We start from the raw sequence: 20,496 nt of genomic DNA on the forward strand, positions 1-20,496 counted from the left end.
ATACTGTTATTCCTAGTAACAGTACTGTTAAGTTAAAGTGACATAGAGTGGGTTTTTGCTATTTTTATCTATTTTAAAAAAGTATAATAGAACACACAAAATACAAAAGTCTGCTCACATGTATTTCTTAGTATATCTAATTTTAGGCAAATATGTGTCTTCATAACAATTTGCATTTTGATGGTACAATACTAATATTTTGAGGTTCAGCAAATTGCAGCTCTCCAAGTTTGTCACAGACGACAAATACCAAGGACTTACTAGAAAATTGTTCAATCTCAGACAATAGAGATGTAAAAGTGACCCTGTCTACTTATACGGGGAAAGTAATAAACATTGTTTCTGCACTTAAAAATGTTCTCTTCCTCCTCTTTTTTTTCACCCCTTAGGCCTAACTCCACCGACGACCCCTCCTCATAAAGCCAACCAGGATAATCCTTTTAGGACTTCACCTAAGCCGAAGTCATCATGCAAGACTGTTGTACCACCTTCAAAAAAGCCCCGCTATAGTGAGTCTTCCAGTTCTCAAGGAAATAACCCAACCAAGAAGGGTCCAGAACAATCTGAGCTGTATGCGCAGCTTAGCAAGACTACAGTACTGTCCAGTGGACATGAGGAGAGAAAGACAAAACGGCCCAGTTTGCGGCTGTTTGGTGACCATGACTACTGTCAATCTGTGAATTCAAAATCGGAAATACACATAAAAATATCCCAGGAACTTCAGGACTCCAGACAACTAGAATTTAAGGATTCTTCACCTGGGTGGCAATGTCAGATTTGTTCTTCTTTAGAACAAGACCAGTATTTCAAGAAAGAGACTTTACAGACAAGTAAGCAGGGTTCCCACTGTAATAACGGAAAACAGCTCCAAGACCAGGAAATTCGGGCTGAACTGAATAAGCATTTTGGTCACCCCAGCCAAGCTGTTTTTGATGAAGAGGCAGATAAGACCAGTGAGCTAAGGGACAATGATTATAGTAATGAACAATTCTCCAAACTACCTATGTTTATAAATTCAGGACTAGCAATGGATGGTCTCTTTGATGATAGCGAAGACGAAAGTGATAAACTATGCTACCCTTGGGATGGGACACAAGCCTATTCATTATTTGATGTATCGCCTTCTTGCTCTTCTTTTAACTCTCCATGCAGAGATTCAGTGTCTCCACCCAAATCCTTATTTTCTCAAAGATCCCAAAGGATACGCTCTAGATCAAGGTCCTTTCCTCAACGCAGGTCTTGTTCCCGTTCTCCATATTCCCGATCGAGATCAAGGTCGCCCTGTAGTAGATCCTCTTCAAGGTATAGTACAGCAAATTTATGTCATCATCATCATAAGAAGTATAATAGTAAAAAGCATAAAGCATTTTAAAGCAAAGAAATAAAAAGCAAGAAGTAATTTAATACAGCGCAACTCTTTTATTGCCCCTGAGCTGATTAATTCTGCAGGTTACAGGATTGCTACACATACGCATGTTTGCCATTATCTTTTAAGTTTGCCAAGTTTACACTTTCTGAGTGGAGCGAGTGAGATGAGAGGCAGAGCAGTGGGTGAGAAATTTACAGAGCTAACCTTTTCCATTATCTGCAAGCTGCCCTGTGCCAGTCTAGCTGCAGTCCCTTATCAGATGAAGTTGACAGTGGCTGACTCTGTGCTCTGCGTTAGCCTCAATAAGGAACATTTCAGAAGGGGAAAAAATTACTTGAAGCCCCTTAGTTGAGCAGGAGATCACAAACTGTCACTAGAAAATCTCGCTGGTAGCTTAGAAGAAATTGTAAGTTCAGGTAAGAGGTAGCTCGGGAGAAAATGGTGTCAATACATTCAAAGTGAATGACAGAGGTAAATGTGTTTCTTCCCACAGATCTTGTTACTATTATGAGTCCAACCACTGTAGACAGCGAGCATACAGAAGTTCTCCCTTATATGCAAGATCGCGATCCAGATCACCGTACAGTCGAAGACCCAGGTAGTACATTTTGTGTGCATTTGGCTTGCTTTTCTGTTGGTTCTCAAGAGACAGTGAAGCATTCTGGAAGTCATGCTATTAATTTTATATTAACAAATGCAGGTGCTTGATTTAATGACTAAGTTATGTTTCCTAGATATGACAGCTATGAGGAATATCAGCATGAAAGGCTGAAGAGGGAAGAATACCGCAAAGAGTATGAAAAACGGGAATCTGAAAGGGCCAAACAAAGGGAGAGACAGAGGCAGAAAGCAATTGTAAGCACTGTGGAGATAACTTTCATTTTGAAATAGTTTTCTGTTTCCTTTTGAAAATAACTAAAACTAAAACTGAGACTTCCTTTCTTTTCTTCTTTATAATAGAACACACAAAATACAAAAGTCTGCTCACATGTATTTCTTAGTTTATCTAATTTTAGGCAAATATGTGTCTTCATAACAATTTGCATTTTGATGGTACAATACTAATATTTTGAGGTTCAGCAAGTTGCAGCTCTCCAAGTTTGTCACAGACGACAAATACCAAGGACTTACTAGAAAATTGTTCAATCTCAGACAATAGAGATGTAAAAGTGACCCTGTCTACTTATACAAGTCTGTCAGTGAACCTGCCTTTTATAGTACATATCACCTACCAGAATGTCAGTAAACAGTGTCTAGTTTCCAAATTTCTGTTTCTTTAGTAAGCAATAATAGGAGTCAGTCAGCTTACGTAACTGATTATCGTACTTTTGTGGTGGTTGTAATTGTCTCTACAGAGGGCACAAATAACAGCATTCATATCTGTCCAAAGCATATGGGCCCAAAGGATAGGTATGAATTTAATTCTGTTTTTTTCTGTCTATGACTTGGTTAATTTTTAAGTGAGTTTTAGTAAAAAAGTCTGAAGGCACGATGCGGTTTCAAAATGTGACTTAACACAGGTCCTTTTGTAGTGAATATGGATTATTTATTTATTTTGGGCATCAACGTTCTGTGTGAAACGACCCAAATACACAAGGCAAAGGAAATGCCCCTGTGGGAATCGTTAAACTCTCTTGCATGTTGCAGCAGTAGGACAGAGGAATGGCTATTAGAGGGACAGATGGCTTTTGCCTTTTCTTAGTTCCCTGTTGGGAACTGCACGACGTTTTTGATAAATTAAATTGGTAGCTGCTGTAAGTCTGGACTCTCCTTGTACTTGTCAAGTCTTTTTGGTGGCTTGTCGTAACATCTTCTGTTTGGTTTTCTGCGTTCCTGTTCTTTACATTCTGTGCTGTTCTGACCATCCTCTTGCTCTGCATTAACTTGTGCAGACTATGATGCTTCATCTTCATTTCCAGATTTTTCCTTAGTGCTTTATCCAAAGCTCACCGAAACAAATAGGTCTCTTCCCAACACCTTTAGTGGACTTCGTAGCAAAAGGTTATTTGTCACACTCTCTGCAGCATTTCTCCTAATGCTTAAGCCTCCAGAGTTGAGAGTACATAGAGATTGACAGAGGCTGATATAGTCTAGGGGCAACAATAAGTTTTGGAAAAGAATAGACACCTTTAGATTGTGCTTTTTGTCTCTCTTACTGTTGTACTTAGTTACCTTGATCAAATCATTTTGCTTTTCTCTGCTTCAGGTGTGCTATCTGCAAAACGTGGATGAAATACATTCTGTAAAGCATGAGATTTAGGGCTATAACATGCTATAGTGTGCTGATCTGAAACTCAGTGAAGGCAATATAATGATTTTGCTTGGCTTCAGATATGGCTATATTTAAGTCAGGGTTGCTGTTAATTTTAAAATATTTGGTTTCCATCTCCTCGGCACTGAACGCTAACTTTCAGTAATCCTAAGTTACGGTAGCTGTTCTTTCTTAGGGCTAACACAAACTAGAGACTCAAGTAGACCTCTGCCATGGGTGTATCTCACTACTTCTCAGTCACTGTACTGTACTTGTGTAAATCGACCTGAATCCTACTGAGAAGGTAGACAATTTGATTTAATTTAATTCAGAAAAAATTTGGAAACTCGCTGATTAAGAAAGGAGGAAAGAAGAATGAATAGAAAATTAAAAAGATCTAGATACACTGACATGTAACTTCCTCCATATTAAGAATTTTAGACTATTCAAAACCAAGGCTGAACTTATTTTCTCTTCTAAGGTGAGCATTGGCAGTTAAATGAACTTCATTAATGAATTTTCTATTTATTTAATTATTATTATTATTATTATTGAATTTGTAGTTATTTATTAACAACAAATAAATTGGAAGTAAAATGGTCTAGTGGGATGGCAAATCATATCTTTATAAAATATCAATAAATGGAACATAGCAAAAGCTTAAAATCCAGGTACTTGTATATAAGCTTCATGGGATGCAGTTGAAATCTGGTTAGTTCCTTTCTCCAAAGTTTATTAGCACTGTTACTTTAAAAATTGGGATGCGATCGTACCAGGTTATTCCCTGGGCAAATAAGTGGGGTTTGAGGGACAACAGAGAAAGGAAAGCACTGATCCCCTGAAGTCAATGATAAAACATATATTAATTTCACTAAGACTGCTATTTTAGTCTAGCTTTCTCTGTTCCCTTTCTTACTCCTTTTGGCTTACGGAGATCTTGTGCATTCAGTCTTTGCCTTCTTGAGGGACTCAACTCATTACTGAGCCCCAAGAATCTCTTCTTCCCTGTCTTTCCTTGAACTCTTTGTACTGCTCTATAAATTTAGGTTTCTTCACTTTCTGCATTGGGGACTTCTCTCCTTTCTCACTAGCCTTATTCTCATCCTTCAAGAATTTTGATTCATGACCAACATACCTCCAAATACTATTAAAAGAATGGCTCAAAGGCTGGGTAATACTAATGGCTTGGGTGCTATTTAGGGCAGGTGGCTTCTCTTCATGAGAAGCACCATGCTAGGAGCTCAGGAGTTAGTTGAAGAAAGGATGCATAGGGGAAAGGGAGCAGAAATTATGACTGAACCAAAAGGCATCAGGTGTTATTGAATCAACATCTAGAAGATCTATAACTCATCTGGATGGAGTAACGGTAACGTGACACCTAGGAAGAAGAAGGGAGAGGAAGTTTCACATACTTTAATCTGTCAAAACCATACATGTAGCAATGCTCCCAGATTGTGAGGTGGCTTGTATTTTGGCAGATGTGAAGGCGTATTGGCTGAAGAGGCTTGTTTTAGAAGTCTGTGTTCATGCTATGTAACAACGGCGTGTTTACATGGCTACCCATTCAGTCTTGCACGCAGCGCATTTGCCACAGTAGCTTTAGGTCAGCTAAAAGCCATTTTCCAGCATGGATCTGAACTCATATCTAGACTCACAGCTATGCAGAGGTGGCTTTACTTCAATAGGTACTATAATATTCTTTTCTTCTTTCTCTTCTTCCTTCTCCTCCCCTGCCCAGTTGATGGAGATTCAGTGCCTTTTCTGTGAATCGAGGTCTTAATTTTGAGCAGTCACACTTCAAAAATATGGGCTGGGTCAACAAGTCATTTTCCAGTTAGTACGAAAAATAATTTTGTCATTCACTGGTTTATTTAATTTAATGCTGCTGAATGGGATACCTTTGCTAACTGAACAAATTTTAGTGTAGCTTAGTTTGATCTTGACTTTATTTATTTCGCTGGGTCCAGATTTCATTTTGGCATAGAACTTCAATGAATATAAGGGTCATCTGCCTTTAGCCACCAAGACTTAGCCAAGTCACTTAATAATGCTAACCAGATCATAGTAGAGACATATTCGTTCTCAAACTTGAGGAACAACTGCAGGATGAGGCAGTCTATTCAGGGATCTGCAGAAAGTGACATCCAACCCGCAACCCAGGCAGATGTATTGATTTGCCCAGAAGACTGAGGACTGCTTGCTTGTTTTGATACACCTCAGGAAATTTGTGAGCTATGGAGGCTTTTACTGCAGCAACTCATTAGACCGTGTGGCAAAAACTTTCCAAGGGCTGGGTTCAGAAATACAATTAGCACATGTCAGTGCTGGAGTCTGACAACCAGGCAAAGAGGCCTGAGAGGAGCTAGCAGGTTAGCAGCAATCATGGGAGAAGCAGTGAGTGCCATCACCTGCCTGAAGAACTGTGGTAGCTCCGCAGCTCACAGGCCCGTGAGCCCTAGGAGAAAGCATCAACAGTAAGTGGTCAACTGGTAGCAGAAAGGCAGTGGGTAAAGAGGAGACTGGCCAGGCGACGGGGAGCACTGTTCAGCAAGCCTGAGTCTAGCAGATCTACAAGTCTGGTGGAGCACACTCAGCACGCTAGCACTCCTAGGGCATTGAAGCCCTTAGAGGTTTAAGCAATTCTTGCTTCCCCGTTAAAGTAAGGCATCCGGGCTGGAAGGTTAAACCGTCCGATTAGCAGCCTAATGTTTTTTAATCTGTGCTACTCTGCCACTGTGGCTGCTACGCTGACTTATTGTCACAGCCTCACAGCCTCCCTGCAGCTTCATTTGCTGCTTGCTCAGGCTGTTGCCAGGAAGTATAACAAAATCCTCTTTTATACCTAAGATGAAAATTACTATTAACGTTATTACTTTTAATTTCTCAAGTGTTGACAGCCTACCTGACACAAATATCAAGAGAGTCCCTGTCCCAGAGAGCATACAGGCAGAAGCAGATAAATGCACTGTGAGGCCACTACAGCGGAAAGAAACACATTGTTTCAAAGAAAATATATTGCTCTACAACAGGAAGGCAAGAGAAAGGTGGTTTTGTAAATGAGTGCTTGGCTTCTCTAAAATCTAAAACCAGACTCAGCCTATAATGGAGTAAATGCCTGCTAATGAAGGATCTGGTGTATGCTGTATATTTACTTAGGCTTTTTCGGTAGTTTCTCATTTTGATGACCCTGATCCCAGGAATCTACCTTTGTTGTACTAGTTACTGAGAAAAAGGTTACCAAAATCTTGAGTTTTACTGATCCATCACTGTTTTTCTAGCAGTCACCATGTAGTGTGGCTAAACTATTTCAGTCCTCAGTTTGCCACACAAGCACACTTGAAAATATTGTGGAATGTTCTTTCTTTCCTTTCTAGTTCTTATGAGCCTTTTTCCTTTATGAGACTTTATGAGTCTTTTTCCATTCGTACTTGTCCAGAGGTCATATGTAATCCAGAATTATTCTTTAATGCAATATCTAAGGCAAGTTTTTATTTATTATGTCAGAAGCTTACATTTTACTGGCTTTTCCATCCATAGCATTTTTTTTCTTAATCTCTGCTCAACCGTTCCCACTACATGTTCAAAATGATATTTTGTCTCCAGCTCTAAGGAGGCAATAAATCTCTTTATTGCTTTGTACTGAAAGAAGGGGAAGGACTTCCTTTGGCATGGAAGGCAAGTCAGGCATGGGGCTTGTACCCAGGCTGCCACCTGTGCTGGAGGAAACAGCCTTAGACAAGCCCATGGGATGACCGACAGATCTCAGCCTTAAAATGCTACTACCTGATTTTGTCTCTCAGCTTCGCATTGAGCATTATCTGGGTCTTGGAGAACTGAGTATGCATCACAAATGTACAGAAAATAAGTGGCAGGGAAGATGGTGGAGAGAGCACAGTGCAATATTTCCTCTTAAACAGCTGCGCTCAGCTCCCACCGAGCCTGCTCAGCAGCACCCTGCGAGGGCAAAGAAAACAAGTGCTGGGTGAAGAAGCCTGATGCAAAAAAAAAAAAAAAAAGGTGAAAACTAATACCTCTGATGGTCTGCACTTTAGTTCCTTGTGAAATTAAAGATGAAGAATGAAGAAGGGAAAATGAAACAAAGTTTTGGAGAAAGTGTTTGCAGGACAAAAAGATTCTAAGCATCTGCAAGTTTTGCGGGATGTGCAATCCCTTTATGGACCTTTAGATGTGTAAGGTATAGTCTGGTCTTGTTTTTCAAGTTTGGGCATACTAATGCTTTAGTGTTTTAATTTGAGACTTAAAATACTTCTTTTCAGTTAAAGACTTCCTGCCATATGTGCTCATTCAAATCTCTTTACTGCAAGGAAAAAGGGCTTAAGATTAAGAAGGAGGAGCTTTAGATAAACTGAAAGAAGACAGATATGTTGGGCCTGAGGGAGATGGCAGGCCGCTTCTTTTTTCCTTTATTTACCTGGCAAATGAGTCAACCATACTCAATGCTTATGATGCAAAATAAATCATCTGCACTTTTGGGAGGGAAATATGAGCACTGTCTTCTGGAATTTCCTACAGGTTCCCTCTGCTCACATTAAATTGAAAAGACAAGCTTTTCTCTGTAGATCTCTAGGTTCCCAAGTCATATATCATCTGTTCTAACAAGTGCCGTAAAAACATACTTAATATGCACATATGGACTTATGCATGTAACTTACTATAAAATAAGTCTTTAACATTTAGAGAGGTATGTCATAATCTTGTTAGGCTTCTATCACTCTTATTATTAATAGAGAGGTATAAAAGGCAGGTGACACTATGAATACAAATACATTTCCTCATAATTGCTTTAAAATAAACCAAAGTTAGCAAAGACAAAGACAATACTATGTGAATCCTGGGTTCTCCAAAACCTTATACCATCATGGCATTCTACTTAAAACAAGACAGTTGAAAGAACATCTCCTCATGTCTGCACACTGGAGGACATCTGGTACATTTCAGCTTTAAATTTCAGTTTCCTTAATTTTGCAGGTTTAACTTACTCCCTTAATGATAGTTTAACAGGCTTTTTTTTAATTGTTCAGTTTTGTTTTACTACAGTTGTCTTAAAGGGATATTAGAGATATAAAGGTTATTAGAGGGACAGAAGAAGAAAAAATTGCACAGGCATGCACACAGACATATAGAAGATTTGCAGTAGTTATTTCCATCACACTGTAATATAACAGTCTCCATGTCAGTGAGTGAAACATTATGTTTTTTCAGTTGAGATGTATTATCTCAGCTAAAGTATATTAGACAGTCTGCTATGTTATGTTCTGCTCCATCTGGTCAGTCATTTAGGTTCAATAGCAAGTATCAATGGAATTGTTTCTTATCAAGTGTTTCAATGCGGTTAAATCCTTGATTTGGTAAAACAGTCTGAAAAAGTAATTACTGTGAATATGCAGATTTTCCTGTTTTTGAAGTTTATGGCACCCAACCATAATGAAAGCAAGCAGAATTAGAGCAGTGAAAATGGAAGAAGCGCAAATTTCTGTTCTTACTGTCTGCATTCCTTATTTCACAGAAGCCCTACCCAAAATCCTCTATCAGGAGGCTCAGGACTCTGGACTAGGACACAGTGGAGACAGAGCTAAAAATCAGCAGCTGTTTGGAGGCTAAGAAACAGCCCCTATTCCATAAACTTATAGCTATCCATGAACCCATTCAGCCTTCTTTCAACAGTGTTAGCTTCTCCAGTCTACGTTGCTATTGCAGAGAACAAGGGCAGTTTTAGCCCACGCGCCTTAGAGAGCATGACATTTAAAAATGAGTGTCTATCCCAGCAGGGTGATAGAGGATGGCTAACTCAGACACCTTGGTTCCTTGTATAATGAACAGAGAAAATATTTTAGTGCATCTAAAGGAGATGCTTACCTGATCCCACTGATTAAGCAGAGCATATATGTATGTTGGCAGAGCAAATGGGAACTCCACTGGGCTGACCAGGGAGCTACACAGGACCCAGAGTGTTGCAGTGGTCACTTTTTGTGTTGTGCCTCTGTGGTTAGGGCATTTGTGCAAAAAATGAGAGTGCTGGATTCTTGGATCTCTGTTTCTTGGGACTTTGATCCCACATCGCTCATTTCTCAGTAACTTAGATTAACTAAATTTGGTCCATCGGAATTTATGGGGCCAGGAAAAGAATAAGCAAAGAAGAATTGACTCACTAGTCCCGTGAGAAGGAGTGTCTGTTGGGATGCAGATATCTTGACTTTGGCTTCCTGCTGCAGAAATTGTTTATTTTGTATTGAATACTCTCTGGAAGCAGAGTGCCACCCTAGGAACAGGGAGCCAAGAGTTCAGACCCCCACGGACTAAGAAGAGTTCAGATGGTCCCTTCTGTCTCCAGTGAGTGCTCTAACAAATGAAAAAGAGGCATCAGGATCATTTCTGTTTCCACATATATTTTGGTCTGAGCTCACTTTTGAGCTTCTGAGGCTTCCTATTGTCTGTGGTCCATGAAGGACTAGTGCCTTGTGCCTCTTTGGAGACTCATGGGAAACGTACATTTCCTGCTATACCTGAATTGTTACACTATAAACTACCTGTCTCTTCAGGCAAGGATATTTCCGAGTAGGAATATGAGTCTTTGTTTAGGTCCCTAAAGCCTTTTGGATTGCACAGTGGAGGTGCCATTAGCCTTTAGGCACCTTCAGGTTAAGATAGTCATAAATTCTCCACAGCCGGCATAGCTCCTTTGGAACTTGGCACCTAAATTCTATGCAAGTCTCAGGTGCCAAAGTTGATGGTCTAAACTGACATTGCTCCACTGACTGACAAATTTACCCCAGCTGAGAATTTGATGATGGTTCAAATTGTGGGATGAGTGTGTGTGTGTGCGTGTGTGTGTGTGTGTGTGTGTGTAGGGAGAAAGCAAGAGGCCAGTAGTACCAGTTACTCAAGCCTGAGGCAATGTGAAACAGAGGAAGGCTGAGCACGAAATCCATGTGCAGCTGGTGCTTCTTCACCCGCATTATCTTAATAACAGCTATATGAAGATCTCTTTCTACTTGTTGCCTTACTTGAAAGTCACTAAATACCTCTCTGCTCAGAAAAATGTTAATCCAAAAATTCATAAAGTGATTCTTACAGGGCCTCTTAGTCTTTCTGCCATTCTGCTGGACATTTTCACTCAGAAAGGCATGGTATGACTGTGATTGGAGGATTTCAAAAGTACCTCTGAAGGTTTGCTCCAAATGTTGAAGTATCATGCAAATGACCCCCTAACACCAGTAAAATTCAGTCTTTTTTTTTTTTTCCTAAGTGATCAAAAGTGTAATGGTAACAAATAGAGGTATTTTATTCTCTTGCCTTGCTCCTAAAAATATTTATTGCAATAAAATTTTTTTCTGGGGTCCACACAGGTTTTCCTCAATTTTGAGATATGTATTGTGATGGAACTGCAGATTGCAAGATGACTAAACGGAGTCTGACTTTATAATGTTAAAATTCATTTATGCTATAATTGTGTTACTTTATAGTACTACTGGGTCCTGGTTTTGCTCAGTGTTGTATAGATTGCAAGAGCGACAGAGTTTCTGGTTCTGAAGAGTTTACAAGTAGTCAAAAAGTTGGAAGGGAAGAAAATATAAAGAGATATGAAGGGAGTTGTCCGTGGATGTATAGCAGAAAAGTGACAGAGCGAGCAGTGGAGCCTTCCAGGACTGCAATACCTAAAAAATGTGTCATCATTTAAATACCTTAAATGTTTTCCAGTAGACAACTATTTTTACTTTTTAGCAGGATTCAGTAAATCCTTTCCATATGTGACTTACTATAATTTTGCATCCTCAGCACATCCGTGTGTGTATGTGTATGCATATATGTATAGGTTCATCTGTATTACACATTTGGTAAAAATATCCCTTTCCTGTTGCTCCTTCTCAATAGGAAGAACGTCGTGTGATTTATGTGGGTAAAATCAGACCTGACACAACCCGAACAGAACTGAGGGACCGGTTTGAAGTTTTTGGTGAAATTGAGGAGTGCACAGTAAATTTGCGGGATGATGGGTAAGAACTTTTGAGATTACTTCTTGTTTGGGAGCTGCCATATGTAAAAAATTATGGCAGTAAGATTACTGGTATGGGAGTTACCAATGTAAGTGCTGTGACAGATGACATGCTGAGTTCAAAACCTTATTTATTTTCTTTCATCCTTATTTATTAATCTTGCTAGTTGAGATTTCCTGTCCCAGAAATAAGTATTTAGCTGCATGACAGGACAATCATGCTGATAAATGGATGCAGTACTTTTGGCATTTCCACTGCTGGATCTCCTGCAAGTTCTTGCTCTTAGGAAAGGGTTACACTAATCTGCATTAACTCTTTAGTTTTTGTTCACAACTGTGTTTTTCAATTACAGAGACAGCTATGGTTTCATCACCTACCGCTACACATGTGATGCCTTTGCTGCTCTTGAAAATGGATACACTTTGCGCAGGTCAAATGAACCTGACTTTGAACTGTACTTTTGTGGACGCAAGCAATTTTACAAGTCTAACTATGCAGACCTAGGTAGGTATTTTGATCTGTGCAAATTAAAGTACATAGTTAGAACCTTATAACTCAGGAGAACAGAGGGTTTGCTTGGTTTTGTTTGTTTTTGGGAGGGAGTTGCTGCTTATAGTATTTAAATGATTTTTTTTAAAGAAAAGGGTTTTTACTTTGAGACGTTCAAAAGCCCAGTAATCTGAGCTCTAATATGAGTTGACTTTTTTCAGATGCTTGTCTGTGAAAATTCTTTGACAGCCCATTTTTATCACTATCAAAACTAATGTGCTCAAGAACATGTCCCATGTTCAAGAATACCTTGCCATGTTGAAATGGTAGTGCCATAGAAACTTACTGCATGCTTTACTATTTGTTGTTATTTAAGGATGTTATTTACTTGGTTCTGATACCTGATTTATTTATATGAACTTCAAACAGAGAGCGAAGTAGATGCCTCACTGAAAAAATTTACTTTGAGACTTTCTTTGTCATGAGCGTGACTGTAGATGCGTAGAACTTGCAAGAGGCACTTCTTAAATGTAATTTGTAGTTTCTCAGCTTTGAAAGCCAGAAGGGCTCGTGATGATCAACCAGATCTGACCCTTAATATAACAGAGGCCATAGATCTCAGCTGGTGATTCCCACATCAAGCGCAGGAATGTATGTATGAAAGCACCTTCTTTTCAGGGCCTTACAGTCGTGATGTGAGAGGCTCCTTCCAGTGGAGAGCTTAGCATGTTGCTTAGTTTTTGCACTTCCATTGGCAGTCTCCAGTGTGCATACTGGCAATAACAACTGATCTGAGTCTTTCCTACTTCTGGCTAGGCAGAAATGTACAGTTCTGTCCTATGCTCTTGGTGAGGTTGCAAGGCAGGCTGGCTGATGCAGAGCGCATACTCTTCGTCTGGTGCTTCCCCTTGCAAATATGTTTGGAGGTCTTCAAACTCTTATAGCAGGAATACTTATGTAGGTAGATAAAGAGACTCTGCAGACTTTACTGAAATAGCCTCTATAATAGTATAATATATTATAAATTCACCTCTTATTTAATTATCTTTTAAAATGTAAAGTATTCATTAACTGTTAAACCTTCCCTGGTACCTGCATAAACAGACTAAAGGTATGGGAGATAATGTTTTCTGAATAAAATAGTAAGGGACGTTTTGCCATTGAATCTTTATTAATCAGATATTGTGTTATTTTTTTTATGAATTAATGACCACGGTCATTAAAATCTCTGCATAACCCTGTAACACAGTGCTAATGAAATCTTGTATGTGCTGCCCTTAGCTTTGTACAATGCAGGAAGTGAATGTAAGTATATTTTTTCGAACCAGTTGATGTCTTTTCAGAATAAGTGATAAAGATGATACACATTGTTCACAATGAATATGCTATAATTCACTTCAGTGGCTAAACAGATAATGTAAAGCTAAGAAAAAGCAATTGAGTGCTGAAGAGATATAGGGTTGATGGTGAAAATATAAAAGGTAGCAAGGCATTTTTTGAAATGTTGGCTGATAAAAACAGTAAAACTGATTGAAGTCTTGAATTGATTTGACTTATCTTCAGTAGTGGAAGCCGGGGGTGTCTCTGTATCTCACAAAATCTGGGGTTTAAAATAAGTTGTCCAAAGGGAACCCTCTTGAACATTATTCATCACTGGGAGTATTCCCTGGAAGAGCTTTCTGTAGTGAGTGGGATTTCCAAAGTATCTCTGAGTAGAGTATTTTCACTTTGTTGTGCTGACAGCTTGAGCCTCTGTACTTCAGACTGCATTCTGTGTATTTTGCAGAGAATCTGATATAGCTACATAAGGAAATGGCAGGATGAACTTTAAAATTCATGAGCTAGTACAAGGGCAGAGAGAATTAATCAGCCTTGGGTTGAGTACAGAAGAAAGAAAACACTTGAAAATAGTAGTCAGAACTTTTAACACCTCTCCTCTGTAAGAGGATATTGTCTTAACAACTTGTAATGAACATTTAATTCACAGTGTGTCTTATAGTGGCAGATGAGGAGTTCTGATTAATCTGAGAGCACCCTTTTCTTGCCATTTCTTGTGTTGGCACTTGCAGAAAGGAAGTATGTCACAAGAATGAGGGAGAGTTAGCATCAAGTAGGAATGACTCCAGTGCTTGCAGCCATGTGAATAATTGCAGTACTGCAACTATATGACCGCAAGTGCACAATCCCTCCTCTACTGCAGGAACAGAACAATGTATATCTGCGCAACTATAAAATCTGGAGCAGATCTTGCAGGTCACCCCTAAAACACATATTCCACAGGAGTTGAGCCATTATTGTTGCTATAACTTATCTCATAAGTTACAAGAAGCTTAGGATGCTACCTGAGATGGTTTGTATGGCAGCATAGAGGCCCTGCCCTGAATTACTCATACTCTAAGCAAGTAAACCATAAATTCAGAGTGTAAGGGAAAAACAGAGATTCAGGGAGATGTAGTGACTTGTACAAGAGTGCACCACGGGTCAACAAGAAATAGAAACGTGTCCTGTGTGCTGTCCAGCAGGCTCCACTGGCTTTCTGCAGGACCACCTGATATTACCTCTCTCAGGAGTAGTACATTTTGGGTAGTACATCCTACAGCAGTTGCAAAACAGTGGTGGAATTTTTGGTAAAGTATCTGTCAAGATTGCCTGGACTACACAGAAACCTATAAATAGCCATGTGTCAGTGCTCAGTCCCTGGAGAAACCTTTTGAGCTTACTTGCACTATATACATTCAGTTTATAGCTCTTTCCCTGTACTTATGGGAGGTACTGCTTTTGTTAAGTTCTGAATCTTATCAGAAGGCTCTGTCCCCATACCTAAAGCTTCTCTGAGGCCCATTCTATCATCCTAGAACCCAGAAACACAAGTGGATTAATTCTGTAGTGCTTGGTTGGTACTGTTGTACAAAGACAGTAATAAAAATATGAGCTAGCACCTCTCGCCTCCTAACTGAACTTGCATTTTTTTGGTTTCAGATTCAAACTCAGATGATTTTGATCCTGCTTCCACTAAAAGCAAGTATGACTCCATGGATTTTGATAGTTTACTTAAAGAGGCACAGCGGAGCCTGCGTAGGTAACATGCATCACATTGAGGAAAATGGAGGGATGGCGAATACCTCACGGACATCACGTCCTTCAATAACGGACAATTAAGAAGTCATACTTAGGAATTTCTCCTACTTTACACTCTCTGTTCAAAACCATGGTTTACATGAACACAGCTGCTCAATGAGTGAAGAGGCAGAATGGATATCCAGTAAGCACACGTGCAGCCATGGGTGTCAGCTTTGCTTTCCTGGGGTGATCGGTGGCGAGGATTTCTGTCGTTCATAGCGGGTTCGAGTGCAAACCACATGACATGGCAGCAGTTCCACAGAGATACACTTACAATGTAGAACTTCAAAATGTGTACATATCTCATTTTAACAAAAAACAAAAACAACAACAACAACAACAAAAAAAGCAAATTTGAGAACTATAGCTGCTGATGTCTGGGAATCAGACACTGCTTTTTTTTTTTTTTAAAGAAGCTTCTTCTCACAACACAGTGATCTTATGACAATCCAGAAGAAACCACAAATCCTAGAAGCCTACAATCTGCTTTTTTTTGGTTTTAGGATTTTTTTTTCTCTTTTTTCCCCGTTTTTTCCTTGCAGAAGAGAAAATGAAAGGCTAAAGCTTCCCTTACTTTTTGAAGTTTCATCTTTTAATTCTGACACCCATGTAAATGTCTACAACGTTGATCTTCCACAGCAAAATTTTCAAAGCCTTGTTAATGGTCAAATGTGCAGCTTGTTCAGCGATTTATTCTAATGAGCGGACGTGGTGTTACATTATTAATGAGAGTTGGATATAACTATCTGAGTGTGTGCACGGATAGTTTATTTGCTACATTCTCTAAAGTAGATGAGTATTTACAAATGTTAAATGGAGTATTTTTTTTTATGTACATACTGTATGACAACATTCTTTTTTGTTACAGCTATGCACTGTAAATGCAGCCTTCTTTTCAAAACCTGCTGAATTTTTCTTAATCAAGAATACTCAAATGTAATTATATGAGATGAAACAACTATTGTACACTAACATATGTAGAAAGCTGAACTTATGCCTATATATATTTGATTGTGAAAAAAAAAGAGAAAAGCGTGTGGGTGAGGGTGTGGGTGTGTATATATGCGTGTGCGTGCGTCTGAGTGCAAAAATGCTTTACACACATTCATCCCTTCTTTGGTGAGCTTATATAAGAATTTTATCGAGAATTATCCCAGCCCAAAAGGTATTAACCACTTCTGCAGTATTTTTCCACATTTTTCTCATTGCTTGTTTTTCTTTTGCAGTTTTATACACTGAATTTGTTAGGGGAATGAAATTTTCTCATCTAAATTTTTCTAGAAGATACCATAATTTTATGTAAAGTCTCTCAAATGGATAATCATTAAGAAATGTTTTTATTTTATGTATCAACAGTAGTTTTGGAACTAGAGGTCAAAGATCTTTTTAAAATGCTATTTTGTTTTAATTTTTGTGATTTTAATTTGATAAAAATATGCTGAGGTACTAAGTACAGTATGATTTTTACAGTAATTCTGTGTCTAAACACTGTTCTTGAAGCCAGTAACCTTTTCATTGGCAGAGTTTAATGATGGTATTTATCTATATTTTTACAGTTATGCATCCTGTATAAATACTGATCCTTCATTCCTTTGTTTACTAATGAGACATATTTATCAGTTAAAATTATCCTATTTATTATAAATTATGAGATGACTAAAATAATAAAAAGGCCAGTGGAAATTTTATACCTAGGGTGCATGATGGTTGTCAGTTTGGAGTAAGTGCTTCGTTCGGAAATTCAGCTTTTGCAGAAGCGGTGTTTTTTTTTTTTTTTTTTTTTTTTACTATGCACTAGCATGGCCTCATGTGCCCATGACATTGTTGCTGATTACATTGCTTCTGCTAAATTAAATAGAAACTTCAGGAAAATAAAATACACAATGGTAAACTACTACTATTCTGAGTGTCAGGTTTTCATCTGAACTTGGAGTCTATAGACTGAATCAGCAAAGTTTGGAATTTGCTTGCGAATGTATAGATTTGGTATTCTATTACTGTTTGGCATTCATGACTCCTCTTAAAGATATGGCACACCTAACTATTTAATCTCCCTTCCCACTCCTAATCTTAGAAAACCGATTCCACCCCATGCCAGTGCAGTTGATTTTGATGGCTGCATTCATTTTATCACCAGCATATTGTGTTCGGAGAGATTCCACTGTCTGTCCTGTCGGATGCTTGCTTGATTTTTTTGGCTTCTTCTTTCTAAGTAGATAGATAGCAATAAAAAAAGAGAAGAATTTTTCTGAGGTTCTCTGTTACAACTGTAACATTCTTTAATCTGCATAATTCTTGTTGTTGCTCTGTAGGTTAAAAATGCAGGTATTTTAACTTTGTGTGAATGCCAAACTAAAAGTTTACAATTTTCCTTTCTGGATTTTGAGTATCTTCTGTTGTAAAGAAAAATATTAAAAGCAATAAATTATTTTTAAGAAATCAATATTTAGTATATCATATTATGTGTTCAAGGACCAGATGCATTACCTATTTTGCCTTTAAATTTCTGTGACTAATTTTTAAATACATTCTCTTTTGCCCTAGATTGCTGACATGAATAAATTGGTGTGGGTTTGGGGGAGGAGGGATTATTTATTTTTCCCCAAGCAGGCATAATGTCATGAGTCAATTTTTTTTTTCACTGGCCTGGCAAACATTCATATTTTGAAGATGACTTTCCTCTGTGGATTTTCAAATTGCATAAGAAATTAATGTAGAGCTAGCATTGCTGACTAAAGCTATTTGTATCCTTTGTAGACACTGTAGTAGGTAACCCATCAAAATATACACTTGGTGTTTCCTTTTTTTCTTCTCCCCCAAGAACATTTCAAACTAGCACATGTACCGCATTGTCACTGGAGGCAAATTGCAGCATAGATCTGTATGTCTTTTAGATGAAGATTGTACTGTTGCTTTCATGCTGTGGTAAGTACCACATCTGCAATACAGGTAACAGAACTGGTACTTAGAAACTATGGTCTTTTCTAGAGCTGTAGCAAAGTAATTCCTACATAACAAAATGATCCAAATCCAAACAGAGGGAGCCTGAAATTGTAGAAAAATATCTGTGCTAAACTGCTTTGAGCAACAGTTGGGCTGCTGTCACCAAGAGCAGCACTGAGGAAGTTTGTGCTGCTGGGGTATAATAGTTGGGTCAGCTGGAAAAAAACCCCCACATCTTCTTTTCATCCCTTTAGATGTAAGCTTACAGTAGGTAATGATTATGTGTCCTTTTGATGGCTGTAATGAGAACTTCAATCACTGTAGTGTAAGATCTGATCTATAAATGACCTAGAATAGCCATGTAATATAATGTGATGATTCTAAATTTGTACCTATGTGACAGACGTTTTCAATAATGTGAACCACTGACCTGATGGAGCTACTGTAAAACTTTGTACAGTAGGTGAGCATGTAAAGCTATTGGTTGGACTATGCTGAACAGGGAAAGTGAGCTATTAGTTAAGCCCGAGCTGGGCTGTTTTCCACCTGCCAATTCTACATGTACTTTTGTGGTTTAATTCATTGTATGAAAATTCCTGTGATTTTTTTTTTTTTTAAATGTGCAGTACACATCAGCCTCACTGAGCAAATAAAGGGAAACGAATGTTTCAAATCCACTTCTGTTTCTCTTTTTTATCACAAGTGACAGGTTTTTTTCCCTTAACTGGGCACGTACTGGGTTTTCTGTTACTCTTCTTGATGATCGTAGTTGATTTCAAACAGTAGTCCAGATCACGTCTGCGTTACTGCTCTTTGGGCAAGGGACAGAACCAGTCAGTAGGTTTAGTAAAGAAATCTGATAGTAGGGAAGCGCTGCCTGCCTATCTGCTGTCAGTAGCCTAGACTGTAGAAGGGCCAACATAAACCTTGTGGGGAAACTTTTGAAAAATGCTTAGTGGAGTTTTAAGAGTTACTGGCTTGCGTGATGAGAGGGTGGGGGGTATAAGGGCTTTTCTACATGGCCATGTTTGGATCAAGCAGATAATAGAGACTGATATGTCTGAAATGATTGGTGTCTTCCATCCTCAGGATTGGTATCCTTCATCCTCAGGACAGATACCTGTATTTAGGAAAAAGCACCATCCTGATATAAATTTGACCAGCATCTCTGTCTCAGGCTGGGAGGATGAGACAGGTAGGTGGGTCAACATGCATGGATTTTTGAATACTTCCTGGAAAATACAGGATGTAGAGTGTTGGCCTGCCACACCAGCATCGCCATTGTGCAGGTAACAGCTATGTGAAGAAGTACAAAGGATCTGGCAAATGGTGTTTATAGACCCTTTATTTTAAAGGCACATAAAAGGGGAAGGAATTGGCTTTGTTTGGTTTGAACAGGCAAGAAAGGTTCACTCACACGTAGCCAATGCATCGCTGTAGACTTGCCCTGTTGCATCAACAGCCTTCTGTGCCTGTTCTGTAGCGATACAGCACTTTATGACTGAACTGCCCCTGCTGTCGTCTGCCCACAAGTCCTCCCATCTTGCCACTGTGCTGCACAAGACAACTGAGGCGTCCTGAGAGGAACAGCCTAGGACAGCCTACAGTGGGCAGGCTGGTTGTGGTCTTCAGGGAGAGAGGATGCTCATGTCCCTAGGCTTCAGCACCACTCAATTCGCTTAAAGAATTACCTGTCTCAATACTATTAGCCTCTACCTCATCCCTGTTCCTAACATTGCTGTTTGCTCTATAATCATATGTTTTTACTTGCAAAGCATGCCATGAAAATGCCAACTGTGGTATTTATGAACTTTCACTTTAGACGCTTATTTGACCTGAGTAACGTGTTGTTAGCCTGCAGCACGAGGTGCAGTCTCCTGCTGTTTGAGTGGATAAAGCAAGAGCAGGCATAGCCTGGTGGAGTCAGCTAGCTGCTAGCTGCGCTGCTCAGAGGGGGCTGCCCATGAGCAGCTGCAGGGGGCAGTCCCTGCAGCGAACGCATGGGTGATATGTCTACCCTGAACGTAGAAGGACGTGAAGGTGCCTGCTGCCTCTGCTCAGCGAGTCCAGCTACCCTCTCTCTGGTTGCCCGAAGTACAGAGGTCACCTGCACGTGGCTGTGCTCTCGTCCCTCCCCGCCTTGTCCCTCCCCTGCGGGAGCAGCTCCCCGTTGCCTTGCTGGAAGCTGGTGTCTCAGGATTGACTTGTGAAGCTTTCTGCCGGCTGTGCTCTTCCTTGCAGTGATTTTTGCTTCTCCCCTAAACATCTCTCACTGTTCCTTCCCGTCCCATTCCTTCAGCTCTTTCATG

At 39.3% G+C, this 20,496-nt stretch overlaps 1 protein-coding gene across 3 annotated transcripts in view; it reads left to right on the forward strand.

The window, feature by feature from the left end:
* The window catches only part of PPARGC1A (PPARG coactivator 1 alpha), a 384,060-nt gene extending 366,373 nt beyond the window's left edge, over positions 1-17,687 (forward strand). For all 3 annotated transcript variants that reach the window (XM_068943274.1, XM_068943275.1, XM_009673314.2), the window contains exons 8-13: positions 390-1,302; positions 1,863-1,967; positions 2,104-2,224; positions 11,514-11,635; positions 11,988-12,139; positions 15,104-17,687. In XM_068943274.1, the coding sequence (XP_068799375.1) occupies positions 390-1,302; positions 1,863-1,967; positions 2,104-2,224; positions 11,514-11,635; positions 11,988-12,139; positions 15,104-15,207 (1,517 nt within the window). In that variant the 3' untranslated portion in view covers positions 15,208-17,687. The remainder of the gene's footprint in view (positions 1-389; positions 1,303-1,862; positions 1,968-2,103; positions 2,225-11,513; positions 11,636-11,987; positions 12,140-15,103) is intronic.
* The last annotated feature ends 2,809 nt before the right edge of the window (positions 17,688-20,496 follow it).

Source organism: Struthio camelus, chromosome 4 (assembly GCF_040807025.1).
Source record: "Struthio camelus isolate bStrCam1 chromosome 4, bStrCam1.hap1, whole genome shotgun sequence".
Lineage (NCBI taxonomy): Eukaryota > Metazoa > Chordata > Aves > Struthioniformes > Struthionidae > Struthio > Struthio camelus.